Below are 18,712 nucleotides of genomic sequence, written 5' to 3'. Positions count from 1 at the left end.
CCAGTTTCCTCGGCCACCGACGCGTTCGTGGCGTTTCTGATGAAGTGATGATGGCCACGCGCGGCCGCATAGATCTGACGTGCTCTACCCTATGAGACCCTCCTTGAACAACCTCTTCGATCGATGGTCCATCGAGCTAGGAAGCCAGCTTATACCCGATCGATGCAGAGTTGTTTTCTTTGACGAGAGGCTAAATAAACTTTCCTTCAACGGCCTCGAACCAAGGACGACGAAGGTCCGTTGAGATAGGCCTTCCACTTCCGGTGAGTCGTCGAGATCGAGATTGGGTAGTTTTCATCCTCGTCTGTCGATCTTGTCTCGTCTCATAGATTTTTTTTTGAGGGCAGTCTCATCTCATAGATCGATCTCGTTATTTCTGGTTGCCTGATGGATTCGCTGGTTCCTGAGCGATATATAAAAAGCATAATCAATCGTGTTGTACACAGATTGAAGCAAGCACGGGACAAGCAAAGTCGGACCTGACTATGTAAGGATGAGGAGATTAGTGGTAATATGTAATTTGGTGGGAGGGTAGAACGGTCCAAAAAAGTGTTGGACGACGGAAACAATCCTCCCTTTATTATTAGGTATAGATATAGATTAGGTATAGATAGATTATGAAAAGTTCTTTAGGCAAGTATTATAAAAAGCATGGAGATACAGAAGATGAAATAAAAGAATATATTCATTGACTGCAATTATATACAATAACACATAGATAAAGTAGAACACTATGAAGTGGCAGTTCGAGCACACTAACCGGGAAGGTACAGAGAATAGAGTCCTGGCTACATTGTTCCTTTATCTAAACGAAGGCTGCTATGTCTACGGCCGAACGATCTCTCCAGATAGCAGAGTTCTTTGAAGGAGATGCAAAATCGGTAGTTGCATACCAATCAATTTAGGTAAAAAGATTACCAACAGGACCACCAATAGGCTGAAACCCAGCCTGAGCTGCCCCTCAACTGGACACATTCTTGACAACCAATGGAACAAAATTTCGAAGTTTATAAATTTAATACATAAGGAGTGGAAGTTAATATCCATGAAGTGGTAGTATAGTATCACGTTAAGACTAATATCATGTAATATTTTCGCCCGTTGATGTGATTCATTGCACATTTGATCTTGTGGGGACACTAATACTGAAGGGTGCTCATAGCAAGTTTCCTGCAATATAATAAAAGAGAAACATTCTCAGAACGGTAAATGGAGAAGTGAATCAATGTAGTTGTTTCAGTGAATAGGGTCCAGCCACAGTTTAAGTTAAGAAGAATAGCGGTGCAGTATGTACAATAGTTAGGTGTAACAAAACCTTTATCCTTGATCTCTTCTTTAAGTTATTAAGTAACAGTAAAATGGAACCAACAGGGCCATCTCACAGCGATTTAACGTCCTCAGCCGTCCGATCGAATGATCTAAGGGCATCTCCAACCGGGCGACCCATCCCGCGCCCGCGCGTCCGGATGGGTCGAAACGGACAAAAACCCGGCCCAACGCGGGGACGCACCGCAAAAGCGGACGGCCGCGGCGTCCGGAACGACGCAAACCCGGCCCAAATCTGGGCTAGGTTTGCGTGGCCGCGGATGGCACGCGCCGTCCGCTCGCGTCCGCGCGCTGGTCGCCTCGTCTCCCTTGGGCCCACCCGTCGGTGTCCAGGGGAGTCTATTAAATGGGGACTGGAGGGGATCTGGCCCTCCACTCCAGTCCCCACTCCACTCCCGCAGCGAAACCGCCGCCATGGCCCCGAAGCGGGTTTTCGCTGGAGCCAACGACGACGAGGCGAGCCACAACAGTGCCTCGCCGCCCGGGGACCTCGACGACGTCGCCGACGACGCCCACAGGGGCTAGGCGGCGCACCGGCGGCCACCGCGCCGCCGACCAAACCATAGAGGGTTTTTTATTTTCTGTTTATATTTTAGTTTAAATTTAAAAGCCCATATAGGGGCTTCTTTTGTTAGTTTTATTTGCCCAAAATAGGGCTATGTACTAAATTTGCCCAAAATAGGGCATATGTTTAATCAAATATCGTTTAAATTTGCCATTTTCATTTTGTTTTCGTGTTTCTCCAATTTGCGATGCGTCCGCGCGTTGGGCGCAGCGCGCGACCCAAACGGACACGCGGACGCGGGGCGCTGTCCGCGTGTCCGGGCGGCGACCCAAATGGCCCAAAACGGACGGCCCAGCGCGTCCGTTTGGGTCGCCCGGTTGGAGATGCCCTAACGCCCTAAACTTAGTTACCATTCCCGAACTTACATTACAGAGCGTTACCAGTACACACCGCGTTAAAAAGGCCTTTTTCGTTGCTGGGCTTCTACTCCCGGCATGGACTTAGACCGCACCACATTTCTTGGGCCTGAAACACTTAAACGGGCCTATATGTTTCATCTCCCGTAGCATATCGCGATGGCGGCAACCGTTGACGATTTCTACCTCCGATCCCCATCCGTCACAGCACCACTCACGATCTCCATTTAGGGGAGTGGCAGCGGCGGCGGCGGCGCAGTGCCGATGATGAAGGAGATAGGATGGAGCTAACCGTGGCCAAAGACAGGAAACAGCGTCAGGTGAGTCGGCAACAACCCAGTGCAAGTGGAGGTGATGGGGGCGACCGCCAGATCGTAGGTGGATGCCTTAGATCAAACAGAGTTGTGCTTCTCCCTGTCCGCACCATACTTCATCTCAGGTTGGTAACATAAATAGGTTAGTTGATACTGATATACAAGTGAATTTTATTTAGTTTAATTATTACCAATTCTATTTTTTGATCCAAAATTTCATCTTCTAGATCGAACTTGGACAGCCAGATTTGAGGTTGGAAGAGCTGGCGGAACCTGAGGCTAAGATTTTTTTCGGTTCTAGAGTTGATTATGTTCATTTATATCAAATGGTCAAGCAAAATAGCCCATCTGCTGACAGAAATTGTATGCTGCCTGCTCACTTTACTGAATCCTGCTGCCAAAACTTTTGGAATCATAATTTGAAATTTCTCACAACTATCTATTTTCCTTGTCCTATTGTCTGTAGGTATTTGGTCGGAATCATCACAATACTTTGAAGCAGATACGGCAAGCTCAAAGCCACCCATTGTAAGGGTAAGTCCATTTATCGCTCCATAACACCCAAGGGTACATTATTATATTCAGAATATAAACATTTGCTCAAGGTTGCTATGTGAATTGTTCATAATCCGAATTCGTGCAGTAGATCTTATGAGAACATGTGTGTCACAAGGCTCCATCTTTCTTCCGCGAGAGTTATAATTTTTTCTAATGCTTGCAGCCTGATATTATGAGCATGAGTTCAAATTTGGCATCTACTCAAACACTATGTTGATTATTGATTGTTATATGACTGACCTTCTGTTACTCTTTTTACTACATCAAATTTCTCTAAATTATTTTTGCTTCCCTCCATATCAGGTACTGTAGAGAAGCTATCAAGCATGATCTAGGGCAAGCGAAACTTCATTTCCGACCCATTGCATATTGTCTCACTAGCAAACAATCCATGTGCGTTAAAAGAGTAAATAATCATATTGATAAATGATTTTTCTTTTTTTGGTAGTTTATTATGACTTTTGTCCAATTCAAGGAGATACTAAAGGTGGGTGTTATCAAGGCTGAAGGGTTGCATCAATTGAGGCATAACCTTTTTCAGCGGGATTATCCAAGCCAGTATTCTTCCACTCTCATTTTCTGTAGCCTTGTATAGCTTTATGTATTCTTAAATAAAAGCTTATTTTCTTGTTGGCGGACTCATGTTTTTATTTAATAACCATGGAAGGAATGACACAAGAGGATTCCCAATTTTGTGTTAAGCATTGTGAGTTCATGACAACAAGATGACTGGGCTGATGTAAGTCATCTCTCTACGAATTATTTTATCTCAGCCTTTGGAGGCAATCTGAAGCTCTCTGTCTTGCTCTATATACTCCATACAATGTATCGTATCATAATTTTAGTATGGGGAAACATTGTGATACAGGGGTGCTTTTAATTTCATCCAATGAAACTGTATGAGAGTTCTGATGACACGAGCCTCCAAGAGAGCCTTCTAGATGCATCAGCACCTATGACATGAGCCTTATATGCATCAGCTGATTCCTTTAAACTATTTATATCTTGAGCATCTTAGAAACAAAAATACTTCTGTTAAACCAACTGTTTGTAGGAGGAGAATTTACTACGATGGAGTTGGCAAAGAGGATCTAATCTGCGGGTAAGAGTGATGGAGAAATTGCTGAAGTTGTGGAAGCGAAGTATCCTTCCATAGTGTTATATGGTAGCACACTAATACTACAGGCAAGCCAATATCTCTCATGATCCCAATTTTAATATTGTTTATATCTATTTACTGAGCTGTGTATGAAGTTGTTCGTTTATCATTAGCTCTTCTTGCGAGATAATTATTTTCAGCATCCCATAAATTACCAATTTTCCTTTTGTCAGTTAACCATAAACATTAGAATCTCTATCAAAATCTAAAATACATTACTTTCATGGATTCCAACAATCATTGCAGTATAGCAGTTTGAGGAGCTGCAAATCGATCGTCGCAGTCTCTCTATCCCCAACTCCTTTCTCTCAGTGTGCGTCTCACACTCTCTCCCCTCTATATGTATAAATCTGTTCTCTTCCATTGGAAAATGATCTGAGCCATTAACTAAGAAAAAAACGTTTCGACCTTTCACATGAGGAAAATCCTTTCATTCAAGTGGGAATATGATTTGTGTCCTGACAAATGTTTAAAAATTAGTTTTGTATGCGTAAGGATACCTGGCTTGTTTTCCTGGAAACTTCTACTGTGGCGCGAGAGAAAATACAAGATGCCAAGGAATCAACAAAGAGTTGTCTGTTAAAGCATATCCATTTATGAATGTTACTTTTCAATTGTCTTTATTTGTTCTGAAACCTAGCCTGCATTAAAAAACTCATATTTTACCTATGCAATAATATACAGTATGGATACTATTGCTACTAGACTGTGTGTGTGTATGTGTGTGCTGTTTTGTAAACCGTGGTTGGAAAATTGGTATCATGGTCATGTACTCTTTCTTTGACCAAAGTGGTGGCTTGCCGATAGAGAAATATAATAGATACTTCCACGTGTATTTATACTGTTGCTAGAGTTGATACTTTCTTGTGAAAACATCTGCTATTTATCATTTATATATCTCTTCAAACTATCTATTTATTTAGTTGTGGTTACGCCATTGGAAGTAAATACTGCCATGTTCTGGGAACTACTCTCCTTTTTCACATCAAAATTATTGTGTAGGTCAGCTGAGCGGTGTGAGCAACTGACTCAATCAAAAAATTGAGAAGGCTATGGAGGTCCTGTCAGGTCAAGGGATAGAGTGTACATATGAGCAGTGGAAGGATCTCAAATCTGCGTGTAGAGCATTCCAGGCGTGCTGCTCTTTCATCGAACAAGAAATCCTTCCGAGACGAGCTGAAGTTCCAGTTGGACATGTACAAGGTTAATGTAGCAGTAGTGTCGTCCGTTTGAACTGGTGGTTGTAAAATATCAAAGTAGTAATTGTTTGCTGGATCAGTATCACCCATCTAGGCAGTGTCAGAAATTTCCTTATGTTGCTATCCTTTTTTGTGAACTTTGTTGGAATCTAAGCAGCGTTGGTATTCTTACATGTTTTCATCATTATTTTTTAAAATGGACGGGCGCAGCACCGCGCCCTTTATGGTCTAGTATCATTGAAAATGACAGAAGACATGCTCTGCAGCTGTGCAGCAATAGACGTAGAACACCAACAACTACGAAAATACTAGTTACAATCGTTATGCTCTTCAAAAGTTTAGCAAAAAAGAATCATAATAATTACAGAAATTCATAAACTGGAAAACTTAAGTGAGAATCATATGCCGACATAACTTGATAATTTTTGTATTACTTTTAAGGTCGACAAACATATTATTCTAGGAGATGCAAAAGAGGTGTGCTTCGGTGTGCACCCTCTCCAAAGTCGCCACTCATCGCCGAAGGGGTACGGTGGTCCCGATTTTGTTTTTTTTGTGCTGCCCGCCGAAACCCATATCCAAGCCCAGTACAAGGCTCGTATGGGTATACAGGGCCTAGGCGTATCAATACGAACGACCCCACGTGGGTGGGTCCCACGTGCTAAGCTAATCACCGTGATTAGCTCCCATTGCATGCATCGTTTTCATCGGTCCTGGAGATCTGATCGAGCTGTTCCACGCCATCGCTAGGTAAAACGCAAGCAGTTGTTGCCGGCCCGGCCGTCGGCGGTTGTTGCCGGCACGTCCGTCGCCGCCGGTGGTTGTTTCGCATCTCGACGCCGCCCCCGCAGATCGACGACCTTGGAAAGGCGCGCCACCGGCTCGGCATCTTCCCCGCTAGGGTTTAAAATTGGAGGTACCCATGACTTCATCTTCTAGCATAGTAAGAGGACGCAATTCTGCCGATTTTTCAATCCTAATTATGGTCCAATACTACAGAATATGGAGAACTCTATATCTGGTATGATTGAGGAACAAAATGAGTACGTCGGCTATAATTCCGATGACTCTGAAATGGACGAAAATTTGCAGCACGAAGCCGACTGGAGCGAAGACGAGTTTGATGTGAGCCACATTACTATATATTCTTGGTGCACTATTTTTCATTTCGATTACCAGCAGTCCAGCATCATCAAATAATATATGGTTCCTCCTGTCATAATTTATGCAGATTGTGTACGATGAATTTGATAATGATGACAACCATGGTGAACACACAGACGATCAAAATGATGAGAACCATGGTGAACACACAGACAGTCTAAATACTAGTGAGGTATGTGTAGTGACTCATAAAATGACATAAAATGATGCATGAAATGATGGCAACTGTAAAATTTACGGTTACTAAATTTCGCGATGCATTAATAAATTTCAGGCACAATTTGACACACAGCTTGAGTACGACTATTTTGGTGAATCTGACTTGGACACGGGCCATACTGATGATGTGGAAGGTGCATCAGTTCCTGAGGATTCTGTTGACATGAGCCAGATTGTTATCTCTTTTTTATCAGTCTCATATAGCTGGAACACATAAATTTATAGTTTTAATTAATGCCTACGTTTTATACTTGCAGGTGATGCCAAGCGCTAGTCAGCCTGAGAAAACGCAGAAAGGTAGCAATGGCAATGAATATCCTGATAATAATCGGGATTTATACTCGATGATAAAAGAGATGGCTTTTATTTCTGAAGCAGCAGCATTTTCTTTCTACAACAGATATGCTAAAGATTATGGGTTCAGCGTCCGGCTGGACCAGGTTAAGCGGTTTGATGATGGAGTAATTCGGCTAAGGCGTTTTGTGTGTTCCAGAGAAGGCAGACATCCCAAAAAGCAACTGACCACTGAATGCCGCGTATATAGGCTCAGACCTGAGTCTCGCTGCGGCTGCAAGGCACGTTTGGTGGTGAAGTTTGATGGAAGAACTGGTTTCTAGGTTGTTGAAGATTTTCGAGACAAACATAACCATGACCCAGCTGAACCATGTAAGACTCCGTTTATTCGGTCCCATAGGACGATCAACGACGCGCAGAGATATAAGATATTATCACTGGGATCCATGGGGGTCAGGAAGCACCTCATTATGAGAAAATTCATTGCAGGCTCCGGTTCATTTGCCGGTGTTGGATTCACAAGAAAGGATTTGTACAACATGTGCTCTAGGGAGAGGAGGAGGCTGCTTTTCGAAGGTGACGCTACCACAGCCATCCGCATTATGCCAAAGCGGAAAAAGAGGGACCCTGAATTTTTCTATGAATATGACGTTGATGACAAAGGCCGTCTGAAGCACATGTTCTAGTGTGATTCCCAGTCACGTAGGGATTACCAGGACTACGGAGATGTGTTGGTGTTTGATAGCACATACAAGATGAATAAATATAAGATGCCATTTGTTCCTTTTGTGGGCTTGAACAACCACCGTAGGACAACGGTTTTTGGGTGTGCCATCCTTCCAAACGAGAATGAAAAAACATATGTTTGGCTTCTAAAGACTTTTCTCAAAGCGATGTGTCAACAGAAGCCAAAGGCGGTAATCACGGATGCAGATGCCGCGATGATCGGCGCAATCGGCGAAGTATTTTCTGGTGTTTCGCATCGCATCTGCAGCTTCCACATTGAAAAAAATATGGAGATGCATCTACCTAACAAGTCACTGAACGAGTTCAGGACTCTGTATTACACCACCTCAGAGCAAGTATTTGAGGTGCGATGGCATGCATTTTACAGAAAATGGCAATCCCCAAAAACTAGAATATGGATGAAGAGGATGTACAACAAGAGGAAACTTTGGGCTGCAGCGTATCTCTCTGAAGGATTCTGGCTGGGTATGAAAAGTAACCAGCGGAATGAAAGTTTAAACTCTTGTCTACACCTGCACCTAGATGGGGAAATGACAATTGTTGATATGATTATGCACTACGACAACGCAATTGTCCGTCTCCGTGAGAACGAAGCCCACGACGACTGCACGGCTTCACAGACTACACCAGTGCCAATTACTAATTTCAGAGAACTAGAGGTTGCTGCTGCAAAAATCTTCTCTCCTCCTGTGTTCTATATTATTCAAGGTGAGCTTTCAAAGATTGGTGGCATAGAGATCTTAGAAAAAATGCAGGCAGGAGACTCAAACATCTTCATTGTGGCATGGAGGAATCATGTAAGGACCAGTTTCTACGTGGAATATAGACCCAAGGAGGCAGAAATTATAAGGTGCAGCTGTCAAAGGATGATTCGAAAGGGGATCCCTTGCAAGCACATACTACATGTGCTGCATTTCTTGAAATTTACTGAGATTCCACAATGTTGTGCTGTACGACGATTCACAAAAAATGCCAGGTTAGGGTTGCCAGCTAGACGCACCAGTGACATGTTTGGGTGGGGTTGGTCTGGGGCAGAGGAGCGGATGAAATACAGCAGGATGAATATTAAGGTATCACAGGTTATGCATATTGCATTAAACAATTCAGAAGAATATGATCTGCTGAACAGTACCATTGATGGCATAATTTCTAGAAGAGAGGGGTATGCTAAAGGTAAAGCATATGGTCCCCTCAGGTCGGTGCATGAAAATGAAGATGCTAGTGGACCATGCGATATTGTTATTGGTGATCCTTTGAAAGTGTCCACTAAGGGTGCACCTAGGCAAGAAGCGCAGAAATCTCTGATGACTAAAAATGGAAGACCACTAGGACACAAGGAACACGGGGTGCAGGTGTGCGGGGCATGCCAAGAAGAATGGCATAACAGAAGAAACCCAATATGCATATTTCATCCGAAGTAAGTTTTTTCTGCCATTTTGTTTCATATATTATAAAAGATTCCTATGATTTGTTGTGTAATTTTATGTCTGTGAACATGTGCAGGAATGTGCTGCAGCAGGAAGGGTAGTTTTTTCATAGTTATCTAAAGGGAAGTAAATTTCCTTAATTATGAATGGGACGAAAATAGCTTTGTATTCGATGGAGTTGTTAATGTTTGCTACGTACTGATGTTTTTATTTTGTACTGATGTTGTTAATTCTCTGGTATTCTTTTGTAAAAATGGCAAAAGACATTATATATTGTGAAGTAGGCATTTCCTTATGTACATCATAGCATGCATGTACAAACATAAAATAATTGCATACTTTCGACAATGGGAAATAAAATCATTTTTACAAAATTTTGTAGATAATCATAACCGAATAAATATTGTTTACAACCAAAGACAATTATAAATTCAATATTCCATGTGTCAACCGAATAGTCACACTATCAAATTTATATTTTTATGGTCTTTGCTAGCAATCTCACTTTGTTTTTCACCCTGTGAAGGATGTTGTTAGGTGAAAAAATAATGTTTGCAACTGTACTTTCTCTCGATTCATCGACTCTGGCCTGCCAAAATATTATAAAGTGTTATACACATGGCTTGTTAACATTGTTAAAATTAACCGAGTGCATGGAACATAGTATAGCCAACCTGAGAAACCGGACAAGTCATCTGATCTCCATCCCAGTGCTCCATACATTGCAATACCCATAATCCGCATGAATTGCTGGTATATAATGTGACAAAATTTAAAAGTGTTCGCATATACAAAACTGACTTTCTTTATGTGTAATGCAATATAGGCACTTACGTATCGGTTTGCTTAGGGATATCATAGCTTTTAATAGGCCATTCATCGACATCAGGATATTCTGTGTCACAATTATTGTTTGCTTCTTGTATGTCCTGTGAAATTTGCCCAATCTACAAAACAACAAATATATTACTGCACAAATATGAGAAAGTACACAAAGACATGTATGTAGAGAGTGTAATACCAAGTCTTCCACAACAAATTTTGTCACCCCTAAAACAAACATAGGATCAAGGACCTGGAATTCCTTCTTCTTTGTATGCATGAAAACAGTTACGTAATGAGTTTTCCGTATGTTTAGTACGAAAAATGTCTACAAGAGAAGGAAAAAACTTTGTCAATTACCATATTGTTTTATTCTAATTTGGCATGAAACATTGAAAGAAACTGTTGTTACCTTCTCACGCTTGAAATATTCATCCATAACCCTACCTATGGCTCCTGGTCTTGTAACTACCTCATCTATATTTTTAATATTGTATTTTTTCTGTATTGTTTTTCTGCTTGTTCAAGGAGATAGTTTGTCCTCCACGCTGGACATAACATTCGATCAGACCCAACACGGAGAGACAAATACCCAATAGCAGCATCAATAATCTAAAAACAAAAACAATAATTTCAAATTCAACTAGTTTAATTACGAGTATAATGCAAACTTTTGGTTTTGAAGACTTACATCATCAGATAGCCATTCGTGCGCAACGACGTTAAGCTTTTCTGAAGACAAGATGGCGCCAAATTCATTCTTGTACACTCCTTTAGATGCTTGGTTTGATATCTTAGATATTGTTTTAACATATAAAGTGGCAGCTTCTATTTCCTGCTGTGTTGGTACTGCCGAAGATACCCCATCTTCATGTTCTGCAAACAACCCTGATGCACAAAATAGTAATAACATATGTTACAGGTTGCAGCATCATTTATTTGCCAACAAAGAAATAACGAATAAATGGTGTTACCTTTCTTTACACGGCTTTGACGTTTTGCTCTAGGTTTCGCGACCACATATGGTGATCCATATTTTTGATCCGTCGTACGTTTCCTTTTCCCTCCAACTAGTACCGCCGATGCGTTTCTCCTTCTACCATTACTATTTGCAAACTTTGCTATATTGCCCTTCTTCCTAATAGCCTCTCGTCCCATTGTTTGAACACTATGATCAGTACTCATAAATTCATCTTCACTGTCATGTAGGTCATCCTTATGTCCAGCATTCACCTTGGTGGTAGATCTTGCGAAAATTTCATCCGGTATATCCGAGGATGATGCCGGTTTTGTGGTATCATTTAAGATAAAAGGATTATCTTGTGTACCCTCCGTGTTACCAAGGCTTCCTGGTGTGACGTACACATTATCTCCGGCCTCCGGCACCCCATTATGCTTAGGAGGTGTGACAAACTTACCAGAATTCTTTGCTAAATTGCTAATTAAAGCATCTAACTCGTCAGAACTGTTCTTGTACATGAATTCTTTCTTAGACGAATCATCGATGTGAATAGAAGTGTCTTCTTCCTCATCTCCTCCTTTATCTGACTCTAATCCTTCAACCGGTTTGTACATGACACCATTCTTATTTAGCATTTTTAGAACTTCCTGCAAAACAAGTAGTACCATAATTATTCATTACTGATAATGTAATACTTTCGTGTTCGTCAAATGTATGGCTCCTCACCTCTGCACATCTCTTTGGTACAAGTGCTAATTGTGCGTCAATGTGATCCGTCAGTTCCTTCTTCAAACTTTCCAATAGTATGTCCTTGTTACTATGCCTATGTCTTGAACGTGTCGAACGTGACTGTTCACCATTCTGCGATGTGTTTTGCTTTGTTTGCGCACTGGCATTGGCTTGAGGTGTAAGATCATTAATAATCTGCATGTAAAATTAGAAAACAAATGACATAAATTAATATAACAATACAACGTCGACTATGATATAATGTAGCTAGAAGTAGTGATAAAAAACAAAACCTTCACTTTGCCTCTCCCACGACCATTTGCATAGTCGTACTGCGACCTCCTTTCCGCTTTCGCTTCAGTCCAGTTTTTCATTAGTGGCCGAATAGACTTGTGTGGAATATACGTAGGATCATCCACGACTACCACCTTTTCCCAGTATAGTAGCTACAAACAACACATTTTAAATGAAATAAGTTTCAAATTGTCACATACATCAAATATAGTGCTAATCATGTTTGCATACCTGAGTGAGACAAAGATTTCCAACCGGTCATCCCTTACCTTTTGCTGCTGATCTTGTGTAAGAAGAAAAATTATCAAGGAGGTAACTCAATGTGCGTGGTATCCTGCTACGGACGGCTCAGATCAGTATTTAAGAGAATCGGGCAGAATCCATAGTAAGATCCCGATTCTGTAACTTTGTACACGATTATGGGATTCAGGTCGCGACTCTATATGGATTCTACCTAATCTGGATTCATAGCAGGATTTGGATCGAAAAGCTGCTGTAGGATCTCAAAATTGTATGATTCAAGTAGTAGGATTGGGATTTTGACTACCTTGGTAGGAAGTTTTCCCTCAGTAAGAAACCAAGGTTTATCGACCAGTAGGAGAAAAACGTTCTCTCCCGAGGTGTTGCGAAGCAAGTCGTGGCAGGGCGCACTGCCGGCGTCAGCAGCAATGTGGAGACCTGAACACAAACAACCAAGTACTTTGTCCCCAACTTTCAGCGAGGTTGTTAGGCTCACTGGTTTTGCTAAAAACAAAGGATTAAACGAACCGTGTGGAAAAAGAATTGTTTGCAGAGAACAGAACAGAAAAATGATGTAGAAGATTGCAATTAAAAGAAGAAGGACCGGGGTCCACAAATCACTAGAGGCACCTCCCCAATAAATAAATATGCTGGGTAAAAAATTACATATGGGCAATTGAGAAACAGAGATTCTACGCTAATGGTTGGTGCAGAATACATGCTATGAAAGTATGCGGGTATTACAACAATATACATAGACCGTAATCCAACGACATCTATGACTAATAATCCACCTTCAGGATTGCATCCGTGACACCCTCCAGTATTAAGTTGCAAGCAACAGACTATCGCTTTAAGCATTGTGTGTAAAATAAACAATGAAACTACCCTTGAATAGAACACCGCTGTTTTCTCCCTGGTAGCAACAACACATCTACAACCGTAGAGAACAAGGTCACTTCCCATGGTTAAATAGAGGCATGAACCCACTATCGAGCATAAATACTCCCTCTTGGAGTCGCTAGCATCTACTTGGCCAGAGCATCTAATAGAAATAGAGAGCATGCAAGATCATAATAACATAATACATAATCTCAACCAAAGCAATCACTCTACAAATCGGATCCAAATCAAACAAACATGTAGCAATTACAAATAGGTGATCTTGATCATGTTAGGCAGCTCACAAGATCTATACATGAAGAACAACAAGGAGAGGACAGACATCTAGCTACTGCTATGGACCCATGGTCCCGTGGAGGACTACTCACGCATCACCTCGGATGAAGAAAAGGCGATGTAGAGGCCTCTGGCGGTGATTTCCCTCTCCGGAAGGGTGCCGGGATGGACTGCAGAACCCTCCCGAACTGAGATTTCGGTTGACGGTGGCGTCAGAATTTTTCTTGGATGGAGGCTCTAGTCTCTGGGTTTTTCCCGATACGAGGAATAAATAGGCGGAAGGGCGGAGCAAACGAGGCAATGAGGCGCTAGTACACGGGCCAGGCGTGACCAAGGGTGGGGCCGCGCCTGCCCTATGTACTGCCACGTGGCAGCTCTCATGCGCGTGCCCTTCTGGCTCCGTCTTCGTCCCGGAAAAATAAGACTCTGGGCTTTTGATCATCCAATTTCGAGAAACTTTCATGTACAACTTTTCTGAAACATAAAAATAGCAGAAAACAGGAACTGGCACTGCGGCACTACGTTAATTGGTTAGTCCCAGAAAATGCTAAAAAGTATGGAAAAGTGCACATAAAACATATAAGAATTGTAACAAAACAAGCATGGATGATGCAGCCCGACCTTCGGTCTTCACCGCATCATATGCTTCATTGCCAAGATGACACGCAAAGGTGAATCTTCTCCTTTATGCGTGGCTACAATCGCCCATGTGGAACGGTATACTACTTCATACTCCGTCATACCTTGATGATAGGAACTCGACGACAAGTACGGAGAGAAGAGAGGATGCCATGGAGACCCGAGGACGCAAGGCGGATGTCACGGGGGCATGGAAGAGAAGGAGAAAGAGGAGCTGGACGCTCCAGGCCGGAACTTCCGCCCGATACAGCCAGAACTTCCGCCCAGACACTGTAAAGACCGAAGATGCTCGCACTGAAGAGATGCGGCCGGAACTTCCGCCGCTGATGGCCGGAACTTCCGCCCGACCGAAACTTCCGCCCCAGGAGCCGGAACTTCCGCCCAGTCGAACCTCAGCCAGATCTTAGCCCCCTTGGCTTGTAACTTACCCCTTCGGCCCCCTACCTATAAATAGGAACCTACCCCCACCTTCACGAAGGAGAGATGATGTTTAGATGAATTGGCTTATGCCTCTATTATCCCTTAGTGGATTTGGGAAACCCCCACCTTAGATTAACCATCTATTGTATCCCTCCTTATCCGGATCTTTTTCCATTCTAGTAATTCTATCAATTGAGAATATCTTGCTTTGCAACTCTATTCTTAGTTGGTCTTTTGCACTTTGGGAATTCTATTTCGATTTGTCGATCTTTTGCAAGAGATTCTACCTTTGGTCTTTCTCTCGCAATTCTATCGGTTGGTGGTTCGGTCCAACGAGGATAACCGATTTGTGTGTGCGTGTGTTTGTATCGAGTTCTTCGCGTTCATCCACTTTCCCGCGAATCCCCCTCCGCAATCACACTCACCCAGGTCAAACCGTGAAGATCGGGCACACCCTAGGGCTTAGCCCGCATCATATGGTATCAGAGCAAAGGTTGCCACGGATTTGACCCTCCAATTCCACCAATTTCGCCCAAAAATTTCCCCAAAATTGTTTCCCCAAAAAATAGCTCGAATTTGGATCTCAGGATTTGTTGCGTTGTTTGTGGTTTTGGTCCATAGATCTATTGTCTTTGGTGTTGATCTATCATCCCTCCAATTTTCACCGGCCAATTCGACCTATTCCTCTCGAAATCGATGATTTTCTGCCCATTTTTCCGCCCGCGTTCGTGCTGTTCGTCGCGCAGATTTAGATCTGAAATTTTCTGGTATTTCTGGAACTTCCGCCCCTCAGGACCGGAACTTCCGCCCAGATTCCCTGAAAAGAGAATCCAGCCGGAACTTCCGCCCTGGGAGACCGGAACTTCCGCCCAAGTTCCGGCCTAGTTCCGAAATTGCGCCAAAACAACCCTGGATGGTTCTGTAACGAAAACGACCATTTCCGGAACTAGACCGGAAGTTGGCCGGAACTTCTGCCCTGATCGGAACTTCCGCCCCTCAGGACCGGAACTTCCGCCCCGAGCGACCGGAACTTCCGCCAGCACGACTTTCAGCACTAAAACTGTCAGATTCAACATGTAACTTAACCAACTTTCTGGAGCCTGTTTGACCTCAAATTTCGACCAGTTTGACCATCCATCTTGACTCCAACTTTGACAACTTTGACCGCTCATTTTGACCAAAGTTTTCGGGCATTGACTTTTGTGTTCGGATTTCCTTGTGGAGTGCATTGGTTGTCTAATCCGCTTCCGCGCCTACATCAACACCGCGATGACACCTTTGGCACCCTGGATTCCGACGCAACTTCGACGCCATCATCGACACCACCTCGATCATCGCAAGTTCGTGTGCTTGACACCGCCTAACATCAATAGGTATAACTTGCCCCACCCCTTGTAGCCCCATTTCTTTCTTTGTGTACCGATCCCATTGAGAGTGGCTTTCCGAGGGTTGCGAAGCATTGCACAAGTGTCACGACCGTGAGAGAGTCTGTGTGTGCGTTGTGTTGAGCAAAGCTCCGAAGCAAGCTCGGTGAGAAAGATACACAAAAGAAGAAAAAGTGTGACATAGAGAAAAATAAAGCTTCTAAGCATAGAAAAAAAGTGAAAAAAAGAGAGAAAAAATACAAAAGAGTGTGTGTCCACCGATACAAAAGAGTGCAAAGCTTGTGAGCACTAAGAGAGAAAAGAGAAGAGTGGCATTTGTGCAAATCTAGTTGCTTCTCTCATATGCAACCAAGCTACGGTCTCTCTTGTGTTGGCGCGACACCGAGCTTATAGTCTTCGTTAGGACCATTTTGTTACTTGCTCACTTCCTTGGTCGCGCTAACCCCATTGTTCTTCCTTGTGTGTGTGTTTCTGTGTTTCCTTGACATAGATCACCCCTTTTGACATTTGACTTTGGATCTTACCCACATCTGACAATAGACATTTTCTTTGGTTCTTTTCGTTTGCTATCCACTTCCTCACCTACCACCATATAGAGGTCTTGGCCTTTTGCGTGTGCTTTGAGTGTGTGTGTGAGTACATATCTGTTATTCTCTAACTTGAACCATTTTCTCGATTTTGTTGCTAGTTTTGACCTTTTGGTAGTTCTCTTTCCACCATCCATACACACTTCCTAGTGAGAGCCACCAAAAATGACACCACAAGAACAAGCTGAGATGAGAGCCTACTTTGCCGAGCTAGATGCTCGTGAAGCCAACATGACCCTCCAAGATAAAGCCGAGTGCAAATCCTACTTCAAACACCTTGGGAGCAAGAGCGACACACCCCATGAGTCGAGTGAGGACGCTTTGATTTCTAACACATTAACCACTACTCCTCTTGTATTGTCTTCCTCTTTGCTAGGTTGCTCGGATATCGACGACGTCATTGCCATGGAGATGAGGGACTCCACTATATGTGAGATGAGGGACTCCACTATATGTGAGATGAGCGACTCCACTATATGTGAGATGAGCGACTCCACTATATGTGAGATGAGTGCATCCACTATATGTGAGCTTGAGTGCATACACTTCGAGAGCATGAGTGATACACCACGTGAGATGAGAGTGGTAGTTGATAGGTCATGTGAGGCCATTTCAAATTCTAATAATGAACCCTCTACCTCTAGTGTGTTTCCTTGTGTCTCATTAGGTCCCATGGATGACGAGACCCCGATCATGGAAAAGAAGATGTACATGGTGCATGAAGATGATGCTATCACACCATGCTTGATTGAAGATGAACATGGAGGCCACATGGAGCCTACCTCTTCCACAACACCTACTTCAAAGGAGTCGAACTACAAAGGTACCAACATAGGTGTTGATGATGCCATGATCCTACTAGTGGACATGATGATTTGTGAGTGCTTGCATGAGTTGGATGATCCTATTGCTATGACATATGCTTCTTTCACATTCCCATGTGATACTGGTGATACAACTATTGTTGATCATGTGGAATTAGTTGCTTATGATAATATCACCATGCCATTCTATGAGAGTTTCACTTTCTCTCCTATTGCTTGCAATATGTTGAACAATTGCTCTTTCCCATGTATTGCTTGCAATGAAAATGATGATCCTAATGCTTGTGTTGTGACAACCTTGATGAACAATTTCTCTTTCCCTAGGTTTGTCAACAACAATGATAAAATGTTGAACATGTTTTGTGCTAGATGCTTGCAATACTCTCCCATTAGTGCAACCAAAATGTTGAACAATTGTTCTTTCCAATGCTTGGTTTGCCATAATGTTAATATGCTTGTAAATGAGATTGCCCCCATAGCTCTCTCAAATTTTGGAGACTTTGCCTATATCCATGATGAGCATGTTCATGTGTTTACCCCGCATATTCACCATATCTATTATGATGCTTTGCTTAACGCTAATGGTGATGTGCAAAAGAAATGGACCATCATGATGGATGATGTGTTCATATACCATGCACACATGTTCTTTGCTTTGCCTATTGTGTGTGTAGGTACAAGAAAGACACGGTCAACCTCGATTGAGCACGAGTTGACCAAACGATCTCTTGAGCGCATAATACACATAAGTTCAAGATCAAACCCGGCTCTAATACATTTCCCATGCTTTGCATTGAACATGCCGAACAATTTCTCTTTCTTATGGTTCTTTTGCAAGCATGATGATGTGATTCTTACCGTTGGTGTTGCCTCAAACAAGTTGACCAATTCCTATTTCATTTGGTTTGTTGGCACACACGGTTGTGTAAATGTTGTTTTGGTGAATGTTTTGGAAGATATGTTGTGTGTTGCACCAAATATGAGGACCAATTTCTCTTTCCAATGGTTTGTGTGCACACATGTTGATGATATTTTGGACACTCTTCCATATGTGTTTTTTCCAAATTCTCCACTTGTTGCTTCAAGGATGTTGAACAATTTCTCTTTCCGATGCCTTGAGAGCAACAATGAAAATGAGTTTCTACATGAGATGGACACCACGGTCGTCTTACAATTGGGAGTTTTTGTGTTCCCACATTTGGAAGATGTTCGTACGGAGTTCTTACACATTGACCTTGCACATGCATTATTCTTGATAAATTTGTGTTGTGCTAGCGATGTTGTGAACATGAATGGACATGTCG

At 42.6% G+C, this 18,712-nt stretch overlaps 1 protein-coding gene and 1 long non-coding RNA gene across 5 annotated transcripts; both read left to right on the top strand.

The window, feature by feature from the left end:
• The first annotated feature begins 2,421 nt into the window (after window positions 1–2,421).
• Window positions 2,422–5,650, top strand: LOC127342202 (uncharacterized). 4 transcript variants are annotated; one of them, XR_007876342.2, is made up of 7 exons: window positions 2,422–2,686; window positions 2,789–2,924; window positions 3,028–3,095; window positions 3,423–3,512; window positions 3,595–3,858; window positions 4,174–4,304; window positions 5,281–5,650. It is a non-coding gene; the product is annotated as an uncharacterized lncRNA (long non-coding RNA). The 4 variants fall into 4 exon arrangements; XR_007876340.2 differs by having other exon boundaries at window positions 3,423–3,858; XR_011755296.1 differs by having other exon boundaries at window positions 3,423–3,858; window positions 3,988–4,304.
• Window positions 5,651–8,047: 2,397 nt separating this feature from the next.
• Window positions 8,048–9,429, top strand: LOC127339561 (protein FAR1-RELATED SEQUENCE 5-like). The gene is made up of 2 exons (XM_051365397.1): window positions 8,048–8,751; window positions 9,405–9,429. Exons 1-2 carry the CDS (start codon window positions 8,048–8,050, stop codon window positions 9,427–9,429), a joined length of 729 nt encoding a protein of 242 aa, XP_051221357.1.
• Window positions 9,430–18,712: the final 9,283 nt, after the last annotated feature.

Source organism: Lolium perenne, chromosome 3, assembly GCF_019359855.2.
Source record: "Lolium perenne isolate Kyuss_39 chromosome 3, Kyuss_2.0, whole genome shotgun sequence".
NCBI classification, from domain to species: domain Eukaryota; kingdom Viridiplantae; phylum Streptophyta; class Magnoliopsida; order Poales; family Poaceae; genus Lolium; species Lolium perenne.
This window is presented reverse-complemented; position numbering and strand designations above follow the sequence as displayed.